This window comes from Embiotoca jacksoni, unplaced genomic scaffold (assembly GCF_022577435.1).
Source record: "Embiotoca jacksoni isolate LCO1_2020_lvr unplaced genomic scaffold, fEmbJac1.0.p SCAF_1, whole genome shotgun sequence".
NCBI classification, from domain to species: domain Eukaryota; kingdom Metazoa; phylum Chordata; class Actinopteri; family Embiotocidae; genus Embiotoca; species Embiotoca jacksoni.
Window position 1 is genome coordinate 14,672,278 of NW_027185229.1, and position 21,066 is coordinate 14,693,343.

Below are 21,066 nucleotides of genomic sequence, written 5' to 3' on the forward strand. Positions count from 1 at the left end.
TGTTTTATCGGCACATAAAAAAGTGGTGCGTTCTGTCAACAAAGCTTGCCATCAGATGTTTGTCGACACCATTTCTGACCAAAAAGTCTGTTTTATAGAAACATAGATACACATCCACCAGCCCATAATCAACAACAGTCCACTTAATCTCATGACTCATGGCTGCACTGAATTTAGCCTTAACAACTGCACAAATGTACATATTCTTATTTTTGCTCGGCCGATGTAAAACCTGTCTTTCCCTCATGTGGATGAATGACAGGTTATCTTATATAATTCATATATTTCTTTTACTGTTTTATGATGATGCACAGACTAAAGCAATATATTGATAATGGCAATAATCTGCAGCAATAACAACAAAAATTCCTAATAGACCCTGAATGATGAGTCATTTTTTTTAATATGTTCTATTTGTATTTTTGCTTTGTTCAAATACACTGGTGTCATTTTGAATGATAAAGATTACTGTTAAACTGTAAAATATCCTTCGTCCATGATAAATGGCTGTCGCAACTGTGTGATAACCACATTTCAGACAATATATAGATATCAGAATTTTTTTTCACCTCCTAATATCAGTATTGGTATCAGCCCCAAAAATCCAGGGTCTGTCGGGCTCTAATTCTGAATAATGTCATGAACAAAATCAGCAAACATCAAGTTTGTAGTTATTGATCATGGAGGTTAAGAATCCTTTCAAACAATCCATTGTCACATGGTCACCACTTTAAGAATCTGGACCTGCAACAGTATCACTGCTAAATTATACACATACATATTTTCCTAATTCGAACTTTAATATATAGCCTCTACTGTAGGCCAAATAACATTTGCAGTATATTACTGTAATCTGAACATTTTCAGACAAACTCCTGTTCATCCTGTACCAAAGTGGAGCAGTGTAAGACAAGTAGAAAACCCAGAGTCATGAAGCATGGCCTGAATACATGTTGACCCATTCAGATGAGCCTAAAACACGGGGTTATCCTGCATTAGTGTGTGGGACTGAACATGGGGTGTGGAGGTGGCAAAATTGGGATAAAATCTGTTTTGCATAAACATTGGGGGGAATTTGGTGGGGATTGTAGATATGGATTGTTATCACAATGTCACAATTTAAATATAGGCCTAAAAGTATGAAATGCATAGCCAGCTAAAATAGGAAATGCATAACCTTTAACTTAAGTGTTATAGACTTTAATGTAGATACAACTACCACCTGCATCTCATGCTGCAGCAGTCAGTCTGCCAGGTGAGGGGAGGTTCGTCTCAGGAATAGCACAGTCATTATGATTACTGAAATACCCTCTGTCATTATATATACATGATGTTTATGCACGTTGTAACCTATAATTGCAATGTTGCTTTATGGTCTTTTGGGACCAACACTGAATTGAATGTTTGCATCCAACCTGAGGGCCTCTTTTTGTTTTCTTAACAGTGCCATTTCAACCGAGCTTGGTAACGGAGGCGGGGAACGATGATAAAAAAAAAAGTGCTCCGACGAGCAGCTCGACTGTCCAATGAAAAGGATATTCTTCGTTCAAATCAGCCAATGGCAGCTGCGTGGCGCCGCGCAGCTCCTCTCAGGGCTCCGTAGGGGCGGTGCTTGTCGGCGGGGACCCACCCCTCAAGGCCGCGGGGTTTGGTTGCACACAGGCTGCAGTTTCAGTTTGTTTTATTCACCATTTTGAGTAGCTGAAGGTAAAAAAATAAGAATATTTGCGTTTGGAGGACAAGTCGCCGCCCGTACTTTTGTTTTCACGCTCTAAGCTCGGACGGCGGAGTTGCGCGTCAACCTCCCTCCCCTCGGTGTTTTGCAGAGCGGGAATATATATTTCTTTCTCCCTGTGCTTTTTTTTTTTTTTTTCTCTTCTCCCCCCTTTCTTACATCCTTAACCTCTACAGTATTCCTGCAAAATGTCAAGACCAGTGAGGTAGGTGTGCTAAATCTGTCGTCCGCTCCCCCCCCCCCCCAAGTTAATAACGACAAACCGCGCTTGTGTCCAAAGCGGCGCAAGATTGAACATTGCACGTCTCCACCATGTTGTATTTTATGTGCTGGGAATGTGTTTTATTTCATGAAAAAATAATGGGAAACGCGTGCGTGTGTGTGTGTGTTTGCCTTCCTCTTGTGTGCACCCTCTCTTTTCTAACATGGATCCCAGCGGCGTGGACTTGTTCGCCATGTCTTGTGAAGAAGAGACGTGCAAAAAAAAAAAAAAAAAAAAAAAAAGCCCCACCGCCGCGTCGTGTCTTATCATGCTTCTTTTTCTTTTTTTTTTTTTTTTTTTTTTTTTTTTTTAAACGGATCCGTGATGGGCATTGTTGGCTGCTCCGTAGGCCAAGCGGGAAATTAGTCGGTGATTTTTTTTTTTTTTTTTTTTTTTTTTTAAGTAGCTACGTTTTACGGCTCACTTAAAACAGGCCTGATAACATTTTTTTTTTTTTTTTTCCCTCTCTTGACTGAGAATGAGAATATGGCTACCCATTCATCCAGGGGAGGCTCCAAAACGCTGATTCCCCCACTCCTCCTCCTCCTCCTCCTCCCTCAAAAAAAAAAAAAAAAAAAAAAAAAAAAAACCCGACCGGAGGAGGTGGTTGTCGGTCTCGGGATTTGATCTTGTTACCGCGCAGACTAGGCATGGCCTGTCGGTGTTCATGTCGCCATTATATCGCATTCAAGCGTTTTTTTTGTTTTTTTTTTCGCACTTTGAGAACAATAGACAATCGTGCGTTAAGTGTGAAAAATGTGGTTGTCGGTATGGAGAGAGGGGGGGGGGGGGAGGAAAAGGAGGGAGGGAGGAGGAGGAGCAGGGAAGAAGCGGGTCTACATTTTCAGCGCTGGCTGTAAATTACCGCTGGTGGCTGATGTCAGAGGAAGGCGGAGAGCTCCAAAAGTCGTCACCCCTCTCCCCCCCCCCTTCCTCCTCCTCCTCCCCCCCAGTGCAAGATCACCGCTGTGATTAGGACGCACGGGGTGTCTCCGGGCTCTTTTTAATCCAAATTAAAATGCCCTTTAGTTTGATTAGAAGTCCTATTATGCCGACAAAAATCCGATGCACGCTCGATTCACGAAATCTCGCGGTTTCTCGTGGCATCCTAAATGGAAGCGTGTTACTGAGCTGTTGCTTCATTCTTCACTTGAAAATGCGGCGCACATTGTCTAGACTTGGCTGAAATCTTTAGACACGGTGTGGAAAATTAGCAGGAAAAAAAACAACAACAACAAAACATCACTCTTATATCACTGATGATGCCATGTCATTTTGGATCTTCTACTCATAAAAGAACAACCATCTCCTGTAGATTTTTTTTTTTTTTTTTTTTTTTTAAACAAATTGAATTCTTCAGGCTTTTACAACCCTGGACGTGTGACGGACAGGCAACATGAAAATGGGAATAATTTACCGACAAATATTTTGCATCAAAACTAATTCGTGGCTGGAATTTTGCGACAGTTGCTAAAAAAAATTTAAAAAAAGCCTTGAATAGATTTGTGTCGGCTTATTCGCCATAAAAAAAAGATTGATTAAACACCATTCAGCGATAATAATTTAGCAGGCACTTGGTGCATTTACTAAACCAGCGGGGACACTGTTGCTCACTTATTACCAACTTTACTACATCCAAACTACATGAGCTACTCACGAGCCTGATGGCCTTCTGGTCTGTGTGTTTTCCTCCAGATCGTTGTCTTTGTAATGTTTGTGCCCTTTGTCATAAAACACCGGCTGACTGGGGACACAAACAGTCAACTTTGTCTTTAGGAGTTGTGACGTGTTGTCCATTTGACTTGTACACAATGTGATTGGTTCATGCCTTTTGTCGTAGTTACAAAAATCTGAAACGGGAAATGTTTGGCGTTATAATTTGATTAATTATTTGCATTTTTTAAAAAAAAAAAATTTCTGTTTTGTACTTGGAATTGGGATTAATTCAGTAAAAAAAAAAAAAAGGGGGGGTGTGTCTGGCTCAATCTGGTTGGAACTGATAGGCGTGACCTGACTGCACCACAAGGCCTGTTGGTCAAACAGACACGTCCCCCAAAACACCGTCTTTTTGAAGTTTATTTTATAGCTAATGACGGGATTATTTTTCGTAAGGACGGCCACAGCGCCAATCTGAAAGAAGGAATTTAGCGAATGACGTACAGAAAACGTGTGAAAAAAATTGTATTGACTGAGAATAATAACGAGAGAAGTTGAATGGGAGTCTGCGGAGCCGGAGGCCTTTTTTGGAGCCACCCTCTAGCGGCGGTCGGGGGTATTGCAGTTTCACGCACTTTAGCACTGGCCTCATTTTCTGAGCCACAAACTACATCCGCTTTTACATACAGATTGACTGTACCGACCACTGGGGTTCGTGTAGTCATGCAGTGCAGAGGGAGGGGGGGGGGGGGGGAGAGATTATAACCCAGTTTATTTCAATTTAATACAATGTCCCCCATACGCAGAATATCGGTAGATCCTACAATTTACTGACGCTCCCCAAAGGCCTCACAGGCTACCAGTCGACGCTCGTCATGCGGACGTGCACGGAGAAGCATCTCGTCACCACTCGGTTGCTGCAGCATGGACGACTCAAGACGAACACTTTTATGTAGGAGCAGCCGTGCATTTTTTTTTTTTTTTTCTTTTGAGGCACCAGTAATACATTTCATGTGTTCCCTCACCTACTCACTCCACCAGCTCACCTTTTGCCAGTTAGCCCGCACACTGCAGTCCAATAGTGGCGCCTAAAAGCATTAAGAATGCCTAAACGGGCAAGTCGGCACCCTTCAACAGAGCTGCTCACGACCCTTTCTGTCCTTACCTCGTAGCTACAGACACAAGTTGGTTTACAGTCTCACTCGCCCACGAACAGCTCATCTGCCGGCACTCAAAACACGCCGGAGTCCCGACCGCCTCGCCGTCCGCCTTTTTCGTTCATTTCCCCCAAAATCTGGAAATGCGCCTGCGATTCCCTACCAGTCAAATAATGCTGCATTCAGGGGAGGTTGAAAATTGGTTGATGAGGTGTTCAGAAGCCAAATTCCGAACCCGAGGCTTCATAAAGGCCGTTCACGAACCAAATGGGTGGCGCCGCCCCCCCCGGTTGCCGCAAGAAGTTAGCCACGGGCTTGTTTTCATCCCGAGAATCTGGGCTCGACGGGGGCGAACTTAATGAAACGCAATAATCGAGTCTGGTAAGTCTCTGCTGATCTTGGCCAATATTTTAAGCCAGTAATAGAAAGACTGGACCCTCGCTGGTTGGATATTCCAACTAGCGAATCAATCTCCCACGTTATGACTAGTTATTGGCAGTTTCACACATCGCTCCCTCCGCAGTTTGGAGCCTCGATACAATATAATCCAACGGGTTGGGAAAATAGATCTCGCCGTCTCTAATGCACCCAAGATGCGAATGGTAATGTGTGGAAAGCTCATCAGAGGTTGCAGTTCGAGGCTTCTAATGGGGTCGGTGTCGGCGTACGTCCGCTCCCGCTGCTGCAATCGAAGCGCTTGTAAAAGTTTATGCCGCCATTTCTCCCCTCTCACCACACACACACACACACACACAGACAGACAGACGCGCGCACACATACACACAGCATTGTATTTAACCTGGTTAAGACCCACAGACACCATGTTTGTTTTCTAGGCAGCTCTTGTAGATAATATGGGATGCCAGCTGCTGGGGATTTTTTTTTTTTTTTTTGTGGCACTTCACTCATTTAGAAAATCTCCTTTTTTGGGTTTAAAAAAAAAATGCAGCTTAAATTTCATTATTCATAGTCATTTTTTCACTTTTTGATGTTGGACGTTTACATTTTTGGTACGTTTATCTTTTAAACTTTTTTCCTTTTTTTTTTATCTGCTAAAAAGGCGAGCTATGTTAAGAAGAAGAAAAAAAAAACGACCTCGCCTTAAAGAGTCGTGCGGGGGTTGATTTATTTTTTTTATTTTTTTCTCAGTGGTTTTAACGTGTGCCGGTGCTGAGCTTCTTGTTAGCCCTGCTGCGCAGCTTTTTGAACGCGTGCGTTACCTGAACTATAGTCAGCTGCTGTCACCTGAGGCTTCCCCCATTCACTTTGCTAAATTAGCCCTGGAAATTGTAGAAGGTAGACGAGTGTCCGGTTCGGTGCGCCCCCTTAGCGGGAGGCGGCTCGTGACTTCACCAACCAAATCAAATGTCCAGACATTCATACACAGCTGACCCGTCGCTCCCCGTCAACTTTGCTGGACATGACGTATGATAGTTGTGTTGCCTACTCCACATCCCGCGAGTTTACGTAGCCTATTTTCAGGTGAAAGAAAGCGCTGGAGGAACCCTATAATCTTAACGCGGCGTGTCTTTTTCTTCACAGGAACAGGAAAGTGGTGAACTACTCGCAATTCAACGAGTCTGACGACGCAGGTAAGAGAGGCTCTGGATGTGTTTCAGTGTCTGTGGATCATTTTGGAGGGCAGCATTGATTAAAAAAAACCTTAAAAAAAAACCCCTATTTGATTGATATTAAACATCATGATATCAATATACAGCATATAAAGCATTTCTTGGAAATCAACTGAGAAATGGTAAGTGGATACAATATTTAGGCTGACACAGCAGAATAAATGCATGACAGAACCAAGTAAAGGGCGCGTTCACACCAAGTCAGGCAATACTGGACCTGGCGTCTTTCTACGGCCGTTTACCTTCTAACATTTGACCGACAGCATCTGTTCACATTTAACATTATGGATTTGGTTGCGGAGACACACCTTCCTGCCACGAAACAGCTGCTATTCCTCATTCGGGCGTACGTGTATTATAAAACTGTTATCGGGCTCATACTGTTGTAGTGGCATAACATTAACAGAAGAAAGAAACCATCTCCAGTCACAACTATTTGTATGACAATTAATTGTCAACTAAAACTTAATGACCGTGACAACCCCGACCAATCGTGTAAAGCCAGCAATCCGGCCAGATGTCCACGGGCAGACGCTGTTCTCACGACTGGCCAAAACACAGCGTGGCATGTTACACGTTGCTCTCGCTTCATTTTGGACTTGTGGCCCAGTTTAAAATCCACCACGATGAGGGTTACAACTTGACGGCAGCCACGTGGACCTTTTGCGGTGACGCGCCCGCACCGCCGCGGGACGGGGCCTGATGTGTTGTGATGCAGCCTCAAATCATCAACTTAGCAAAAAAAAAAAAAATCACCTAAAAATCCAACGATGCCAGTGCTGCTCGATGATGTGCAACATTGTTCACAGTGGTATAATAACAAAATAAAGCAAACAGCGACACCGTGTGATTCATTGACGATGTGGTGTTTCAGCAGTATCGGCACAATATAAGTTCCGCACCTATAAAACGTGTAAAAAAAATCCACAAACGACACGTTAATATCTGGGAACATTTCAGAACATATATTGTGTTTCGAGGTATGTATTTTCTTGATTCTTGTTGTTCTGGGTTTTGTACCCTCACGGTTGAAATGCACTCGTTGTAAGTCGCTTTTGGATAAAAGCGTCGGCTCAATGAAATGTAACGTAACGTCGTGGCATTATCTGTCATTTGGCTAATAAGTTCAGTTCATAATTGATCCCAGTTAGGAAGCCATCAATCAGCATCTGGAGGCCGCCGGCGAGACCTTCATTCCAGTTTTTGTTCATTAGCACATTATATCTGACGCTATTAAGCACAAGTAATGGATTAATACATTATGTTGGGCAAATCCGGTCTGCCATCAGCACAACCGATGTCTCCGGGGACGTAGTTGATATGGCTTTCACTCGGCTAATTCATGGATTGGTTACCATTTGTCCAGATATTCCTGGTCGTCAGACAATGACTCAAAACGATTTTTCGTCGTTACCTGACTTTTCCTTCGAGACCATGAGGACGGACTGGATTTGGATAAATATTCAAGGTTCCAAGAGGATGACTCTTAACATTCACCACCAAAGATGATGCCGCTGGTGATGCCCTTACTTTCTTGAAGCACCGCCAAGCGGCAACCAGCAGCGACGTCACCCATTGGTTTGTGAACGGCCTTTATGAAGCCGCGAGTATCGGAATTTGCCCGGCGCCGTCTTGCTACCACCCGGTGGTATTACAGCTTAAGGCACTTCCGCATCGTCCTCATCTTTTTCAGAGCCGGAAGCTTCTTCCACTTTCATATACGGTCTGTGAGGGAGGTCACCCACCGAGCGAAATATCTCAACATCTACTTGATGAATTGGCATCAAATTTTACTTCTTTTTTTTTGTTGCTGCATCATCGAGTCAAAATATCAATATATCCAACACCATGACTTGAATAGTTGTTCCTGAACCTCGCATCTTATTACATGCACATTACTTCTTATTTAGTTTCAGTTTAGTCATAAAAAAAAATAGGCCATTGCTGGATGTTTTTAAGACGGGTGTGCTTCTGTCCTCCCTCCCTGCATGTGGTGTGAGTGAAAGACTCAAATCTTGTTCTCTCTCTCTCGCTCTGTAGATGAGTATGGTGATGACAAGCCTAAGAAGGTACGCACAGCAGCCCCCCGTGAGCCCAAGCACAAGCGCTCAAAGAACTCACAGGAGGACAGGTGAGCTCCCGGTGGATGTTGGTTAGGACTGGTTGTCCGACGGCTTGAAGCACCGATTCAATTTCTTTTGATACATTGTTTAAAAAAAAAAAAAAAAAAAAAAATCCTCTCCGATGAATATTAAGATTGTAACCTTGATAATATTCATGTGATTTTTTTTTAAATTTATTTATTTATTTTTTTTTATAATAAGCTACATGACATATTCATGAACTAAGCAGGCGACGCTATTGCAGAGCACTTCCACTGTGGAACAGCAGTAACAGTCTGACAGTCAGGATTTCAATTTATTTTGGATTTATATTATATTATATATATATACACCTCAGCAACATATCACATCGGCTTGAGGATGAGGCTTTCAATATAGAGCTGCAAGCGAGCGGCGGAGGGTTGGGTGGAGGCGGCAGGGACTGGTTGTACATTCATATATCTGCTTGTACTGAATGCAGGCAAAGGTGAGTCACATCTGAGCCACTTCAAAGCATTAGACAATTTATTTACTTGGAAAACACCTTGTATGTATGTCATTTTGATGAGTTTTTAGGAGTTTAATCAATTCCAGGACATAGAATTTGATGTTATCCTATCTTTTTGAATGCACATCACATTTAGTCTTCCCAACAGTTTTTTTTTGTTTTTTTTAAACCATAATACTTGGATGCAATAAAGGAGCATTGTCAGGTCCGAGGATCCAACAGCAGCTTCTCTGTTATCGGTGGAAGTGGAACCCAGCCGAGGCAGAAATGCACAGTCAGCGCCACGTTATATAGCAGGGCAGGTGCAACCAGGCTGACGGGTTAAAACCTTGGGAGGACGGCAGCCTTTTATGAGGTAGAGAGACGAGGAAATGGGTAGTTGATCATATACATGGTGTGGGGAAAACACAGCTGGGTGTCAGACAGGGCAGGACTGCAAGGTGAGCTGGAGGAGCCTAAAGAACAAGAAGCTCGGGGGGGGGTTGAGCTGCACTGGACTCACGATGGGTCTAACTCGTATCACTAATATCATTTCTCTTAAATCTTAATCAGGGTGTAGTGTGAATACCAGAAGCCATAATGACAGAGGTAAACCCAGTCATATTGGAATATTCATTTTTGTTGTTGTTGTTCGGGGTGTCTCATCAGAGTATTGATTATACTATAAACCAATAGCACTACTGCTTATTAGTGCCAGTGCTTTCCTTTGATGATTGATTTATTTAATCAACTCTGCAAAATTCAATCGGCCGTCATTTGTGACTATTCACACTTCTCCTTAATGGCTGTGCAATATTATTTGATCTTGTTGGGAACTGACACACTCTGCTTCACGCAGCAGAAAGCTCGGGGCGCAATCAATAGTTGCCGCATCCTGTGCAGCGCATCATAGAGGGTGACAACTGATGACCCGTCGTGGACGTCTCCCAGCGTGCCAAAAGAAAAGAAAAAAAGAGCACACTTCGAATTAGTTTCACCATCGCTCGCCTTGTACGTGTTTTGATGTCGACCAATAGGAACACAGAAGCACTTCGGTTACCGACGACTTGACGTGACAAGTATGACGGACATTCCTGCAGTCGGCTTGTTGATTGCATTCAGTCGAGGCATCCCGACTGCTGTGCGATAATCATCAGCGTGCCGCCACGTTACAGATGAAGAAATCTCAGACAAACACGCGCGCCGACTCACGCAAGAATTGACCTCATAGAGTTTAGAGGAAAAATGTGATTGTTTACTTTAGGCTCGTCAAAAATGGAAGCAAAAACAAGAGGTTTGCCAAAATTGGTCCTTTTTTGTATAATTAACGGCAGGCAAACCGAAAGTGCTTCCCAGTGACCGAATGAGGTTGAAACGGCGAACGTAAAACCGACCCGTCCCGGAGCTTTTCAACACAACTTTTAAGACCCGTCCCTGGGTGTCAGATTTATGTCACATGTCGTGAGCTCGACAAAACATACGCGCGAGCAAATTCTACAATTTCACTTGCACAGATATCAGCTGCTGCTTGCTCGGTAGAAGTCCTGCTGCACACATTTAATGACCAAGTGTTGTACAGGCAGCTGTGAGCGAGAAACGTAGCACAGGGCGAGGCCAAGAAAAGAAAAAAAAGGAAATGTCCACTGCGCCTCTAGAACTAAGCAGCGAGTGCACTAAGCAGCGGCTCTCGTGTGATCACACCTTCGCAACCTCAGTGAACCTCGATTGACAAGAGTCTGTCGGGACAACAGGCGGACAATTTGGCCACCGGCGAGGCAAAAGTACCGTAGTTTTGAAAGAAGGGCGGGAGAAATGAGAGGAAGCAATAGGAATAGAAAGAAGGAGAACATGAAATCATGAATCGGGTCTTAACGGTACATTTAAAAAGACTAGCGGGAAAAGAAATTGCAGGGACTTCCGAGTTACACTCATTAGTAATCACATGAAACGAGTCGTTGGAGAGATGTTGCAGAGGAGTTCAGGTGATGTAGAGTAGAGCTCCATTTTCGGAGTTGTAGAAAACAGGAGAATTGAATATATCAGTAGAGGAGCTGTCCTGATCCACTTTATCAAAAAGGTTGTTGTTAACGCACCTAAAAAACTGCGCTCTCTTAAATTAAACACACAAAAAAAGAAGACGCCACACCAAACAGTCCTCAGTACATATCCCCGTTACTTGCCAGAGTAATAAGTTGTCAATGCAATGCAGATGAAATCTGTCCTGATGATGATCTCCAGGCTGCCCTTCGTCTTGATACTAAAGGCTGTTTTTTGTTGTTGTTGTTGTTGTTGTTTTTTTCTTTTCTTCCCCCCAGTGAGGACTCTGACGAAAAGGTCTCCAAATCCAAAAACGACTCTGCAGGTAAGTTGTTGTCCGATTTTTTTTTTTTTTTTTTAAACATTTTTAGATGAGGGGTTGTTGGCTCAGACGCTCCGTGGAAACAGCAGGAGTTTGATTAGAGCGCACCGGACGCTGGAGAGCCGACTCACTGACTTCCCTCTGTGTCGCTGCTGCAGATGACTTCGGCAGCGACGAGGAAGGAAACGAATTTGGAGAGGAGGAGGATGAAGATGGAGGAAGCGACTATGAAGAAAAAAAAGGGAAAAAGGGAAAGAAAGCCAAGGTGGAGAAGCCCAGCAAGCGGGGGCTGAAGAGAAAACGGGCAGCAGGTAATTCCAGAGTCCCTTCTGGGTTTTTTTATGGAGACATCAAATCTGCTTTTTTTTTTTTTTTTTTTTTTTTAAAGGGTGTTTACCACAACTTATGGAATATACTGTATATGCTGCTTTTGATCTATCTACTTTGTCCCGTGGTAGGTGGAACGCAATTGTCGTCATGTGTTTATGGGACTCCATTCAATCCGACGCCAACACATGATTTAAAGGTCTTACACGGGGTCGAGTTATTTTTCAATTGGAATTGAAATTGTGCTCAAATTGGATGAATTAAACCTGGCCCGTTGAAGATAGTTGTAGTTATTCATAACAAGTGCAATTACACATGAATAGAATCCGATAAAGTCAATCTTGTTATCAAGGAGTGACCCTGGCTGCTTCTGTTCAATAGCATTCAATCATAAACAACTAAACAACAAACGAAAAGCAATGTTTCCGCCCAACAGCAACTAACAGATGACCACTGTTTAATAATGGGAAACTGCAGGTGTGTTTTCATTCATGGCATGAATACACGCAGTCATATCAGACGGTAATATCTCACTGATGACTCCCGGTGATATTTTTGCTCGCTGGCAAAGCTAACGTTCGCTTCGGAGCGTGACGGGAGAGACTTGCTTATGTGAAGAGTCTGAAAGTAAAAAAAAAAAAAAAAATTTAAATAAACCTGGGGCTGTTCGAAAGAAGTGAGCTCATCTCTGCAAGCTAAAGGCTTCATTAGCTGCTACCGGCATCACAAGTCTACCAGTGTTGCGGGAGCGCGATGAAAACAGCCGTCTCCCACCTCTCAAGACTGAACTGAACATTATTTGAGACACTGTTTATTTTGTGACCGTGACTCTGGTTGTTTTAACTCTCTTTTAATGGCCTTTATTGAATCGTTATTCAGCCTGACGTTACACTTTGACCAGCGTCTCTCCGTACAAAAGAAAACGGGTTGTCTCTTTGGAGAACTGTGCTGAAAGCATTTCCATTAAACAAATGAAATATTTACATATTAAAGGGACAGAAACGTATTGAAACATACTCTTACTTCATTTGAAGATTGACACCAGGCCTGGAGTCATTACTGGTTGCCTGGCAACTGGTCCTGGACACAAAAAAAAAAAAAAAAAAAAAGTAGCCCAAAGCATAACGCCTGATAAAATCTGTTTTACACTTACAGTGTACATAGAGTGTCAACTAAATGAGCTGGTAGGTGGGCTTTTTTTTTTTTTTTTTTTTTTTAATTCTGTTATTTATTTATTTATTTTAAACTATGAGCTGGAGCCGAGCTGTCGACTGCAGCTTCACCTTTCCCGCGCAGATGTGAGCGTGGTATTCAAATTCTCATAAGCAAGCAAAAATAAAGAAACGACTCGGTGACAAACACTTGGTTAGAAATATACGACTTTTACCGTAGAGAGGAGGTGTGGTTGAAATAGAAATTGGTATTAATGAGGTCAACTTTCAGCTTTTGTTGAAGCATTCCCCTAATATGTTGGACCTAGTAACAGAAGGCAAAACTTCCTAGCTATCAATTCGTGGCACCCGCAGGATGAACCTCTGAACAGGTACAATGGCTACCCACCTTCCAAGAAGACGGGGCTCGTGAAGTCTAGCTTTGTTGGACGAAAAGGAATAAATCCTCCTGACTCCTCTCTGATGGAAATGGTGTCCCATAGCCATCTCCGGGTTTTAATCTTAATGCAAAGTGATTAAACTGCATCTAAACTGCTTCAACGATTCTCGCCCTCATAAATCAAGGGAAACAAGATTTGTTTCTAAATAAAAAGAAAGCCCGATTTCACTCTGTTTTAATGTCATTTTGGATTGAAGTAAACTTCTACATCAAACCAAATTCTTGGGTATTAATAGTATTGCACTCTATTATTATTTTTTATTTATTTTTTTTACAGCACAAGTTTCAAACACGCATCCGTTTTGTCTTTCCACTGTTCAGGAACAGTTTTAGGTCGTACAGATGTTTTGTTGAGGTTAAACGACAGCTGTTGATGTCGAGCGGCACCCCAAGTCAAATCTGCACAGGAACATAGGAGCGTGTCGTCCGCGTATGGACGGAAAATAACAGTCGCGCATGGAATACGTTATACCGTTTATATGAAAAGAATAACTACGATTGGTCCGAGGAAAGAACCGTGCGGAACTCCCTTTGCAATGAGAGGAGAGGGCGGGATATTACCGATCTTGACACGCTTGAACCAGACGGAGACGCAAAGAAAATGGTTGTCGTAAAAGCAGAGATGGTCGACCTGTTTTAAAAGCTTTTTGTTAAACCAATAAAGTGAGAATGTGTTGTTAATAACCAATGACGTAGCATGAAAGAGCGCCATGTTGCTGATTTGAATATGCGGATAGCCGCGATTTCAACTCCTCGCTGACAACTAACTCGAGCGCGTTTGCGGGACAAGATAGTTTTGAGAATATGTAGACAGGCAGAGTCTGTGGCCAATACCTTTATGTGGCTGATTTGAAATCACACACAACAACAACAAAAAAAAAACCGCCTTTTGTATTCGTGCCTCATTTACGTGAATAATTAACCTCTCCGGGCACGACGCGAGTTGGCTCTCAGTGATTGCGGTGGAAGCGGCCGTGCGGGCCTTTCGGATGTCCTACATAACACAAGATGGCTCGCCTGCGGTACTCCACCGTGCCTTTTCAACACGCGCCGTGGTTATGCGTGTTTTATTTAACGGCTTTTGGAAACCTCCACTGTGTTTCTTTGCAGCCTGTGAATAGTCTCCCCACCTCCTGGTTTAACGGGCTGCCGGCAGGCGGAAACGTTGCCCAACCCTGAAAACCCTGATGAACTCTTCACAGAATGTTGTTGTTGTTTTTTTCTTTCCTTTTTTTTTTTTTCAAATCTATATTTGGGCATGCAAATGATCCTTTGTGCAAAGCAGCTGAAGTTCAAAAAAAGAATATGACCGTCGCGCCGGCTTTATCCACTGGTGAGCGGGGGCGTTTCTTCGAAAGACTTAACGCTGACCGTCGGCTTTTTCAGACCGGTCGTTTGGCCAATTGGAATGAAGTGGAAAGCCCCTTTAGGTAGTTTGTAATAGGCGGCGCGGACAAGTTAGTCTCCAACCACTTCGGATAATCGATCAGTCTTTTAGAGTCATTTACCAAATACAAATGGCACTTGTGCGGAGCGCGTTAACGAAGATGATTTTCTGCCTTCACATAAATGAATACGGTGGGTTTGTTCGCAGTTGCGTTGAAGAGTGAGGACTTGACCGTTTGCGGTGTGCGGGCTAATTTACCAAGAGCGTGATCTGCCTGGCTGGCATCTACCGTCAGCCCGTGAGGTGTTTGGGGAACATCGGTAAATTGTAGCTACAGAAAATAACCTAGGTTTACTATTTCTCCGCCGCCCCCCCCCCCACAACACTACACGAATACACGAGTCCCTTACACATCGGTCGCTGCACTAACCACCTCAAGCTTATTCTCAACGGTGAGCTCGTCTGTGTTTCAGTTCTTGACACCGCGGTTCATTCGTCAAGGTCGTCCGCGCTCACCCGAAATGTCGCGCGCACGAGTTCGTTCTCGTGTCGCAAACAAACGCGTCTTGCAGGATCGTCGCGTGTGTGTTAAATCCCCCACAAATATGGGGGAAAGCCTCATTTTCATTTTTACGCTGGCAGGCCAGTGGAAAGTTGGCCCTTTTTTTTTGGGGGGGGGGGGGGGGGTGTTAAGTTGAACGCTGCCACGCTTTGGTAATGTTCCGACGCGCTCTACTTTCACACACAAGAAGCTGATCTGGAAAGAATTCGCGCGGAGGGGATGCTCCACGTCAACGGTGTGCCGGTAAACGGTCTGAGCGGGCGGCGCCGCATAAAAGATGACTCTTTCTTTGTTTTGTTTTGTTTTGTTTATTTGCTTGTTTACCGTCTCGGGTTTCCTCCCGTAGATGACAGTGACGACGACAGGGAAGTGAGTCGAAAGCGTACGGTGCGCCAGGCGGCTTCCAAGGCCGTGTCCAAACAGAGAGAGATCCTGCTGGGGGACGGGGGCAGCGAGGACGAGGAGCACGAAGACCAAGAGGAGTCCTACCTGGACCGTACGTACAACACACAGCACCCCCCCACCCACCTCCACCCACCCACCTCCACCCACCCACCACGCTCCCTCCCTCCCCTAAGCTAAGAAGAAAGCCTAAAATCATTTGCACGTTGTCACCATTGAAAGGACGTTTTAAGAGTTGCGGTTTCAGAACTGGAGGATCCTCCCCGGAAGGGACTCCGTGGGCAGATGCTCCTTATTAAATTGGAAAAAAACAAAACAAAGATGCATACCGACGTGCGAGTTAATCACACGAACGGAAGAAAAAAAACAAAACAAAAAAACAGCCCGAGTGTGTAAAGACCTTTTTTTTTTTTTTTTTTTTTTTTTTTTTTACCCCCGATGCTAGAATGGCTTTAAACCGCTCGCTCCGCGTTCGGATCCGACCGGCCTCTTGTGTTCTGTACGAGATCATTCACGCGAACCCGTTTCCGTCTGCAGCCGACGAGTCCGGCAGCGACGAGGACTTCACGGTGGAGGACGACGACGACAGCGACTACGGGCGCTCCAAGAAGAGAGGCAAGAAGGTGATCCGACGGGGACGGCCGGACAAGAAGGAGAAGAAAAGCCCGAAACCCCGACTAAAGGCCACAGGTGAGCTCGTCCAATCAGAGCGCGGCCGAGCTCCGCCGCGCCTTTTTTGTTTTTTTTTTGTTGTTGTTGTTGTTGTTTTTTTTGCGCGCGACGATACGAAATGACCGCGCCGAGACGGGAGGACACGAAGCTCGCATCGGTTTCTGCGGTCAAAACCAAAAGAAAATGCTTGCGAGTGGATTTCGATTTGCTTCTGCCGTTTCACAATTGGAAGTCCCTTACGGGGTAATTACAGGTCACGAGCAGAGACGACGACGCCGCCGCTGGCGAGGACGGCGAGTTAGTTGACTCGTGTCCAAATAGGACGGCGAGTTAGTTGACTCGTGTCCAAATAAGACGCCTCGTCACCTTTTTCATTTCTCCACCGCCAATTCGTCACCCTCGCCGTCTCCACAAATGAATTCAAATTTTTCGCAGTCGGATTTTGATGTTTTATGAAGTGTTTGGTGGGGGGGGGGAGGGGGCGGGGCTAGAATACCGGACCAATCAGCAACTTTCTGCAATTCACCTTCAACCAAATCAGTTTCGTGTGACGTGGGTCGGGTCGGAAGTGAGTTTCTGAAGTTCTCGTCACGGGGCGGCCTGTCGGAGGAATAATTCAACATTCGGGAGGGGGGGGGGGATGACCCGCGTCGTCGTGGAGACGGGAGACGGGTTCGTTCAGCAGAAAGGCTGGAAAACGCTCGACGATCTCCCTCCCGAGCGCCGACCTCTTTTTCCTTTGAATTAATCCCGACGGCGAGGACGAGCGTCGGTTTCGTTTTTTTTTTCCCCCTGAACGACGTACGAATCGGCACGGGGGGGGGCTTCGCGACGTGCCGGGCCGGTTAGTCCCGACGGGTGACGCTTGTAGAAGTCCCTTTTTAAAAAAAAGGCTTGAAAGCGAGCAACGTGACCGACGTTCCACGTTCCGTGTCTTAACGAGGCTCTCGGGACGCGTCGGGAGGCGCCGGGGCTAGCTCTCTCCCTCCGCTTCCAGTCTTTACGCTAAGCTACGCTAATCGCCTCCTGCCACCGCCTGCCGCGTGTGACACGCGGACGTAACAACAACAACTTCTCGTGCAACCCTCGGCGACAGCGAGAAGAAGCACGCGCGCGCGCGCACGCAGACGACACGAGGGACGTGACGAGGGACGTGACGAGGGACGACACTCCGTACACAAACGGATCTTTTTTGTAATTTCACAGTCGCTGTCTTAGCGACGAACTCGGGGAGCGAGGCGTGAGCTCTTTTGGGCCGACGCCGACGAAGTCGCCGGGAGAAGGATTAAAGTGAGAGTTTCCTGTGTGTTTCCCCCCCCCCCCCTCCCTCCTCCCCCCCCGTAGTGACCCCCAGCCCGATGAAAGGGAAGGGCAAGGGGCGCCCCAGCGCCAAGACCGTGGAGAAGAGCTCACCCAAAGAGGAGGAGGAAGAGGAGGACCCCGAGAGCCCCCTGGAGGAGGAGGAGGAGGAGGCCGAGAAGAAGGAGACCTCCCCCGCCCCCAAGACGACGAAGGAGGCCGCGGGGGGAGGAGGAGGAGGAGGAGCGGCGGCGGCGGCAGCGGGAGACGAGGAGGAGGAGGACGAGGAGGAGGAGGACGGCTCAGAAGAGGAGGCGCCCTCTGGAGAAGACTAGAAGATGGTACCCGTTCGAAGCCCATCCTCCCCGCTCGCTCGCTCGCTCGCTCGCTCTCTCTCTCTCTCTCTCTCTCTCTCTCTCTCTCTCTCAATGGTTTTTGTTTTCTTTTGTTGCTCTGCGTTTAGAATCGTTCTGTTTTTACTCCCCCCCCCCCCCCTCCCCCCCTCCCCACGGGTGGCCTGGCTCAACGGTTCGGACATGGTGTGTTTTTGTTGTTGTTGTTGTTGTTGCTGTTGTGTCCCCACCTCCCCCTCCCTCCCTCCCTCAAGTCGAGGCGTCCTGAAAAGAAGTGTGTATTTCCAGCAGCCTCCGTCGTCCTTTCGCTCTCTCTCCGTTCTTTTTTACGACAACGGTGTGAAAACCGTCGGCGCTGGTGAGCGTCCGTCCCGAGCGCCTACCCCTCACTAGTGTGGGTTTTTTTTTTTTTTGGGGGGGGGGGGGACCCGTTTCGGGCGATCCGACCCGACGGGCTCTTTCGCCGATAACGCGGCGCGATCACCGGGAGTGTCGCCGAGCGTGCGGGGGGGGGGGGGGGGTCGAAGCGCTTGTATTTCCAAAGCGCTGCGTCGGCGCGCCGCTTTCGGGTACTTTTATGGTTTTGTAAAGACAGCGTTGGAAAGTGGTGTTAAAAAAAAAAAAACCCCGGGTTTTTGCGTTTGGTTTTTTTTTTTTTTTTGTTCTTCCGTTAAAGCAGCGTCTTTTTAATGTTACTTTACCGACCGCGCTGCTGATTTCGATCGCCCTGAAACGCCGTTATTTGAAAAAGCGGTTTTTTTGTTTGTTTGTTTGTTTGTTTGTTGTTGTTGGTTTTTTTTTTTCTTCTTCTTCTTCCCGCTCGCAGCTGCTGCTTCGTAGATCACTCGGCGGCGCGAGACTGGCGTCGGGAGGTTTTGCCTCGCGCCGCGCCGCCACCGTCGACACGTTTTGAAGACCGCACGGCGTGTGTTTTTATAGACATGTTTAAACATGGATGTTTGTCGGGGTACTTCCTGTTTGTTTTTGTTTTTTTGTTTTGTTTTTCTCTCTCTCTCTCTCTCTCTCTCTCTCTCTCTCTCTCTCTCTCTCGGCACATTAGCTGCCTTTGTGAAAACGGTTTTGGTTTTTGTACGTCAGGCTTTCTAATGATGCGCCGTGCTTGTCCCCACTCCTTTCAAACGCGCGCACACACACACACACACACACACACACACACACACACACACACACACACACACACACTTTGCCGCATGGCTCTAGCATCTCCTCACCATTCAACCCCTTGTGCCAGGCTCCCCCTAAATCCTTTTTTTTTTTTTTTTTTTTTGTTATTAAGAACTGCAAGAACAGATGTTTTTTTTGTTGTTGTTGTTGTTTTGTTTGGTTTTTTTTTCTTCCCTTTTGAGAGTTAAGAAATGAATGTTGTTTTTTGTTGTTGTTTTTTTTTCCTGTTGGTTCATTGTTCTAATTCTCTATTCAGATTTTTTTTGTAATGTTTGTTTTTTAAGAAAAGAAATAAAATGTATCTTGATTTTAAAGAAAACAAGTTGACCCTATCCAATCTGTTCTGCCTGATGGTTGGACCAGACATCGCTCCTTTTACTCTTAACTCCCCGTCCGTTCGTTCATTCTCTTCGTCTTCACCTTGCCCCCCCCCCCCCCCCCCTCTTTACCCCCACCTAGCCCCTCCCACACACACACAGTCCCACTCCCACTCTCAATGGTTACTGTTGGGATCCATCTGTATTTGTTTCTGCGAGGCTTTCTTTTGGCCACATTAGTCGTTCACGTGTCGATGCGTCCGGGTTTCTACAGCACCGCTGCTCGGAGTAGATTCAAAGCGGGCAGCTCGGTTCGTATCCGGCGTCCATTCGTCTTGTTGATGCCTTAATTTCCATCGAGTTGAGTTTCAGCACCGGCTCTCGACCACCGTCACTGGAGCCCCCCCCCTCCCCCCCGAGAATGTAACCTGTCCTCACGTTTTAGGTCTTTGCTACAAGCGGCAAATCAGGCTTAAAAATAAAAAAAAATCAACAATTTGTATGATCAGCGGACCATCCGAAGCCATAAACGATCTCAGAACTAGTAACTTGGAGATCAGTCGCAGCACTTGTGAAATTATCCTTTTTTTTTTTTTTTTTGCGATAACGTAGTGTTTGATGTCAAAGCAAAAAAAAAAAAAAAAAAAAAAAGTTGCTATTGTGATCTTGGGAACGTTGTTTTCATGATGAGTCGTCCCAAGGCTGCAATAGAAATCAGTCCTGGATGCGTACGGGACACACTTGAACCCAGTCGTTTGGTTCAGAAGCACATTCGATTGTTTTTCCGACCGTCCCGTTAGCAGGTTAGTGTGTTTTTCTACGTTCAGGTTCTGAATTGGCACCCAATCCTTGCTGTCATTTTAAGACGATTGGATATGAATAAGAACATAAAACAGGAAAGAAGAAGAAAAAAAAAAAAAAAAAAAGAAGAAGAAGAAGTTTGTTTATACCAACCTAAAGCTCTGAGAGCTGTTGGCAGTAGGATCCAGATACTGTCTTGTAGTTCACAGCACTTGAGGGCTTGAATGAGGTTCCTCTCCATCTTACCACGGGAGGCACATGGCACAAGGCTGTGAATTTCTCCTCTCTCATCCATTCTACGACTTCTTCTGTTGTACCGTTTCTGACGTTTTTTCTTTTTTTTTTTTTTTCTTTTTCTATCTTCCTTTCAGTTGTACTGGCAACATAAATGTAAGCCGAGTTGTAATTCCCACAGGAGACCCCAAGTGGACAAAAGCTTTTGTCGGTAGCGTGGAAAAGGAACGCTGAACTCTTGAATCTTTTTGCATGTTGTGGAAAAGTACGAAGCGATGATGATGATGATGATGATGATGCTGATAATGGCAATATTGTGGTCTTACAAAAAAACAAAACAAAAAAAACAAAAAAAAGTATTAACAATGATGATGTTGATAATGTTTTGGTTTCCCAGCTTCTAATAAAGGCAACCTACTTTTTATACAGATTAACTACGTGTTTTGTGGCGTTGAGCTCTGTGTGGGTGGTGACTGGTGGAAGATCATGTGCCGGAGGTTCCGGTGTGGTACTGAACGGCGGTACTA

At 45.4% G+C, this 21,066-nt stretch overlaps 1 protein-coding gene across 1 annotated transcript; it reads left to right on the top strand.

The window, feature by feature from the left end:
- Positions 1-1,633: 1,633 nt before the first annotated feature.
- On the top strand, positions 1,634-20,973 carry nucks1a (nuclear casein kinase and cyclin-dependent kinase substrate 1a). The gene is made up of 8 exons (XM_069139260.1): positions 1,634-1,940; positions 6,353-6,402; positions 8,482-8,572; positions 11,346-11,392; positions 11,548-11,700; positions 15,623-15,772; positions 16,216-16,368; positions 17,695-20,973. The coding sequence occupies exons 1-8, from the start codon at positions 1,924-1,926 to the stop codon at positions 17,982-17,984; spliced, it is 951 nt and encodes a 316-aa protein (XP_068995361.1). The 5' UTR covers positions 1,634-1,923; the 3' UTR covers positions 17,985-20,973.
- The last annotated feature ends 93 nt before the right edge of the window (positions 20,974-21,066 follow it).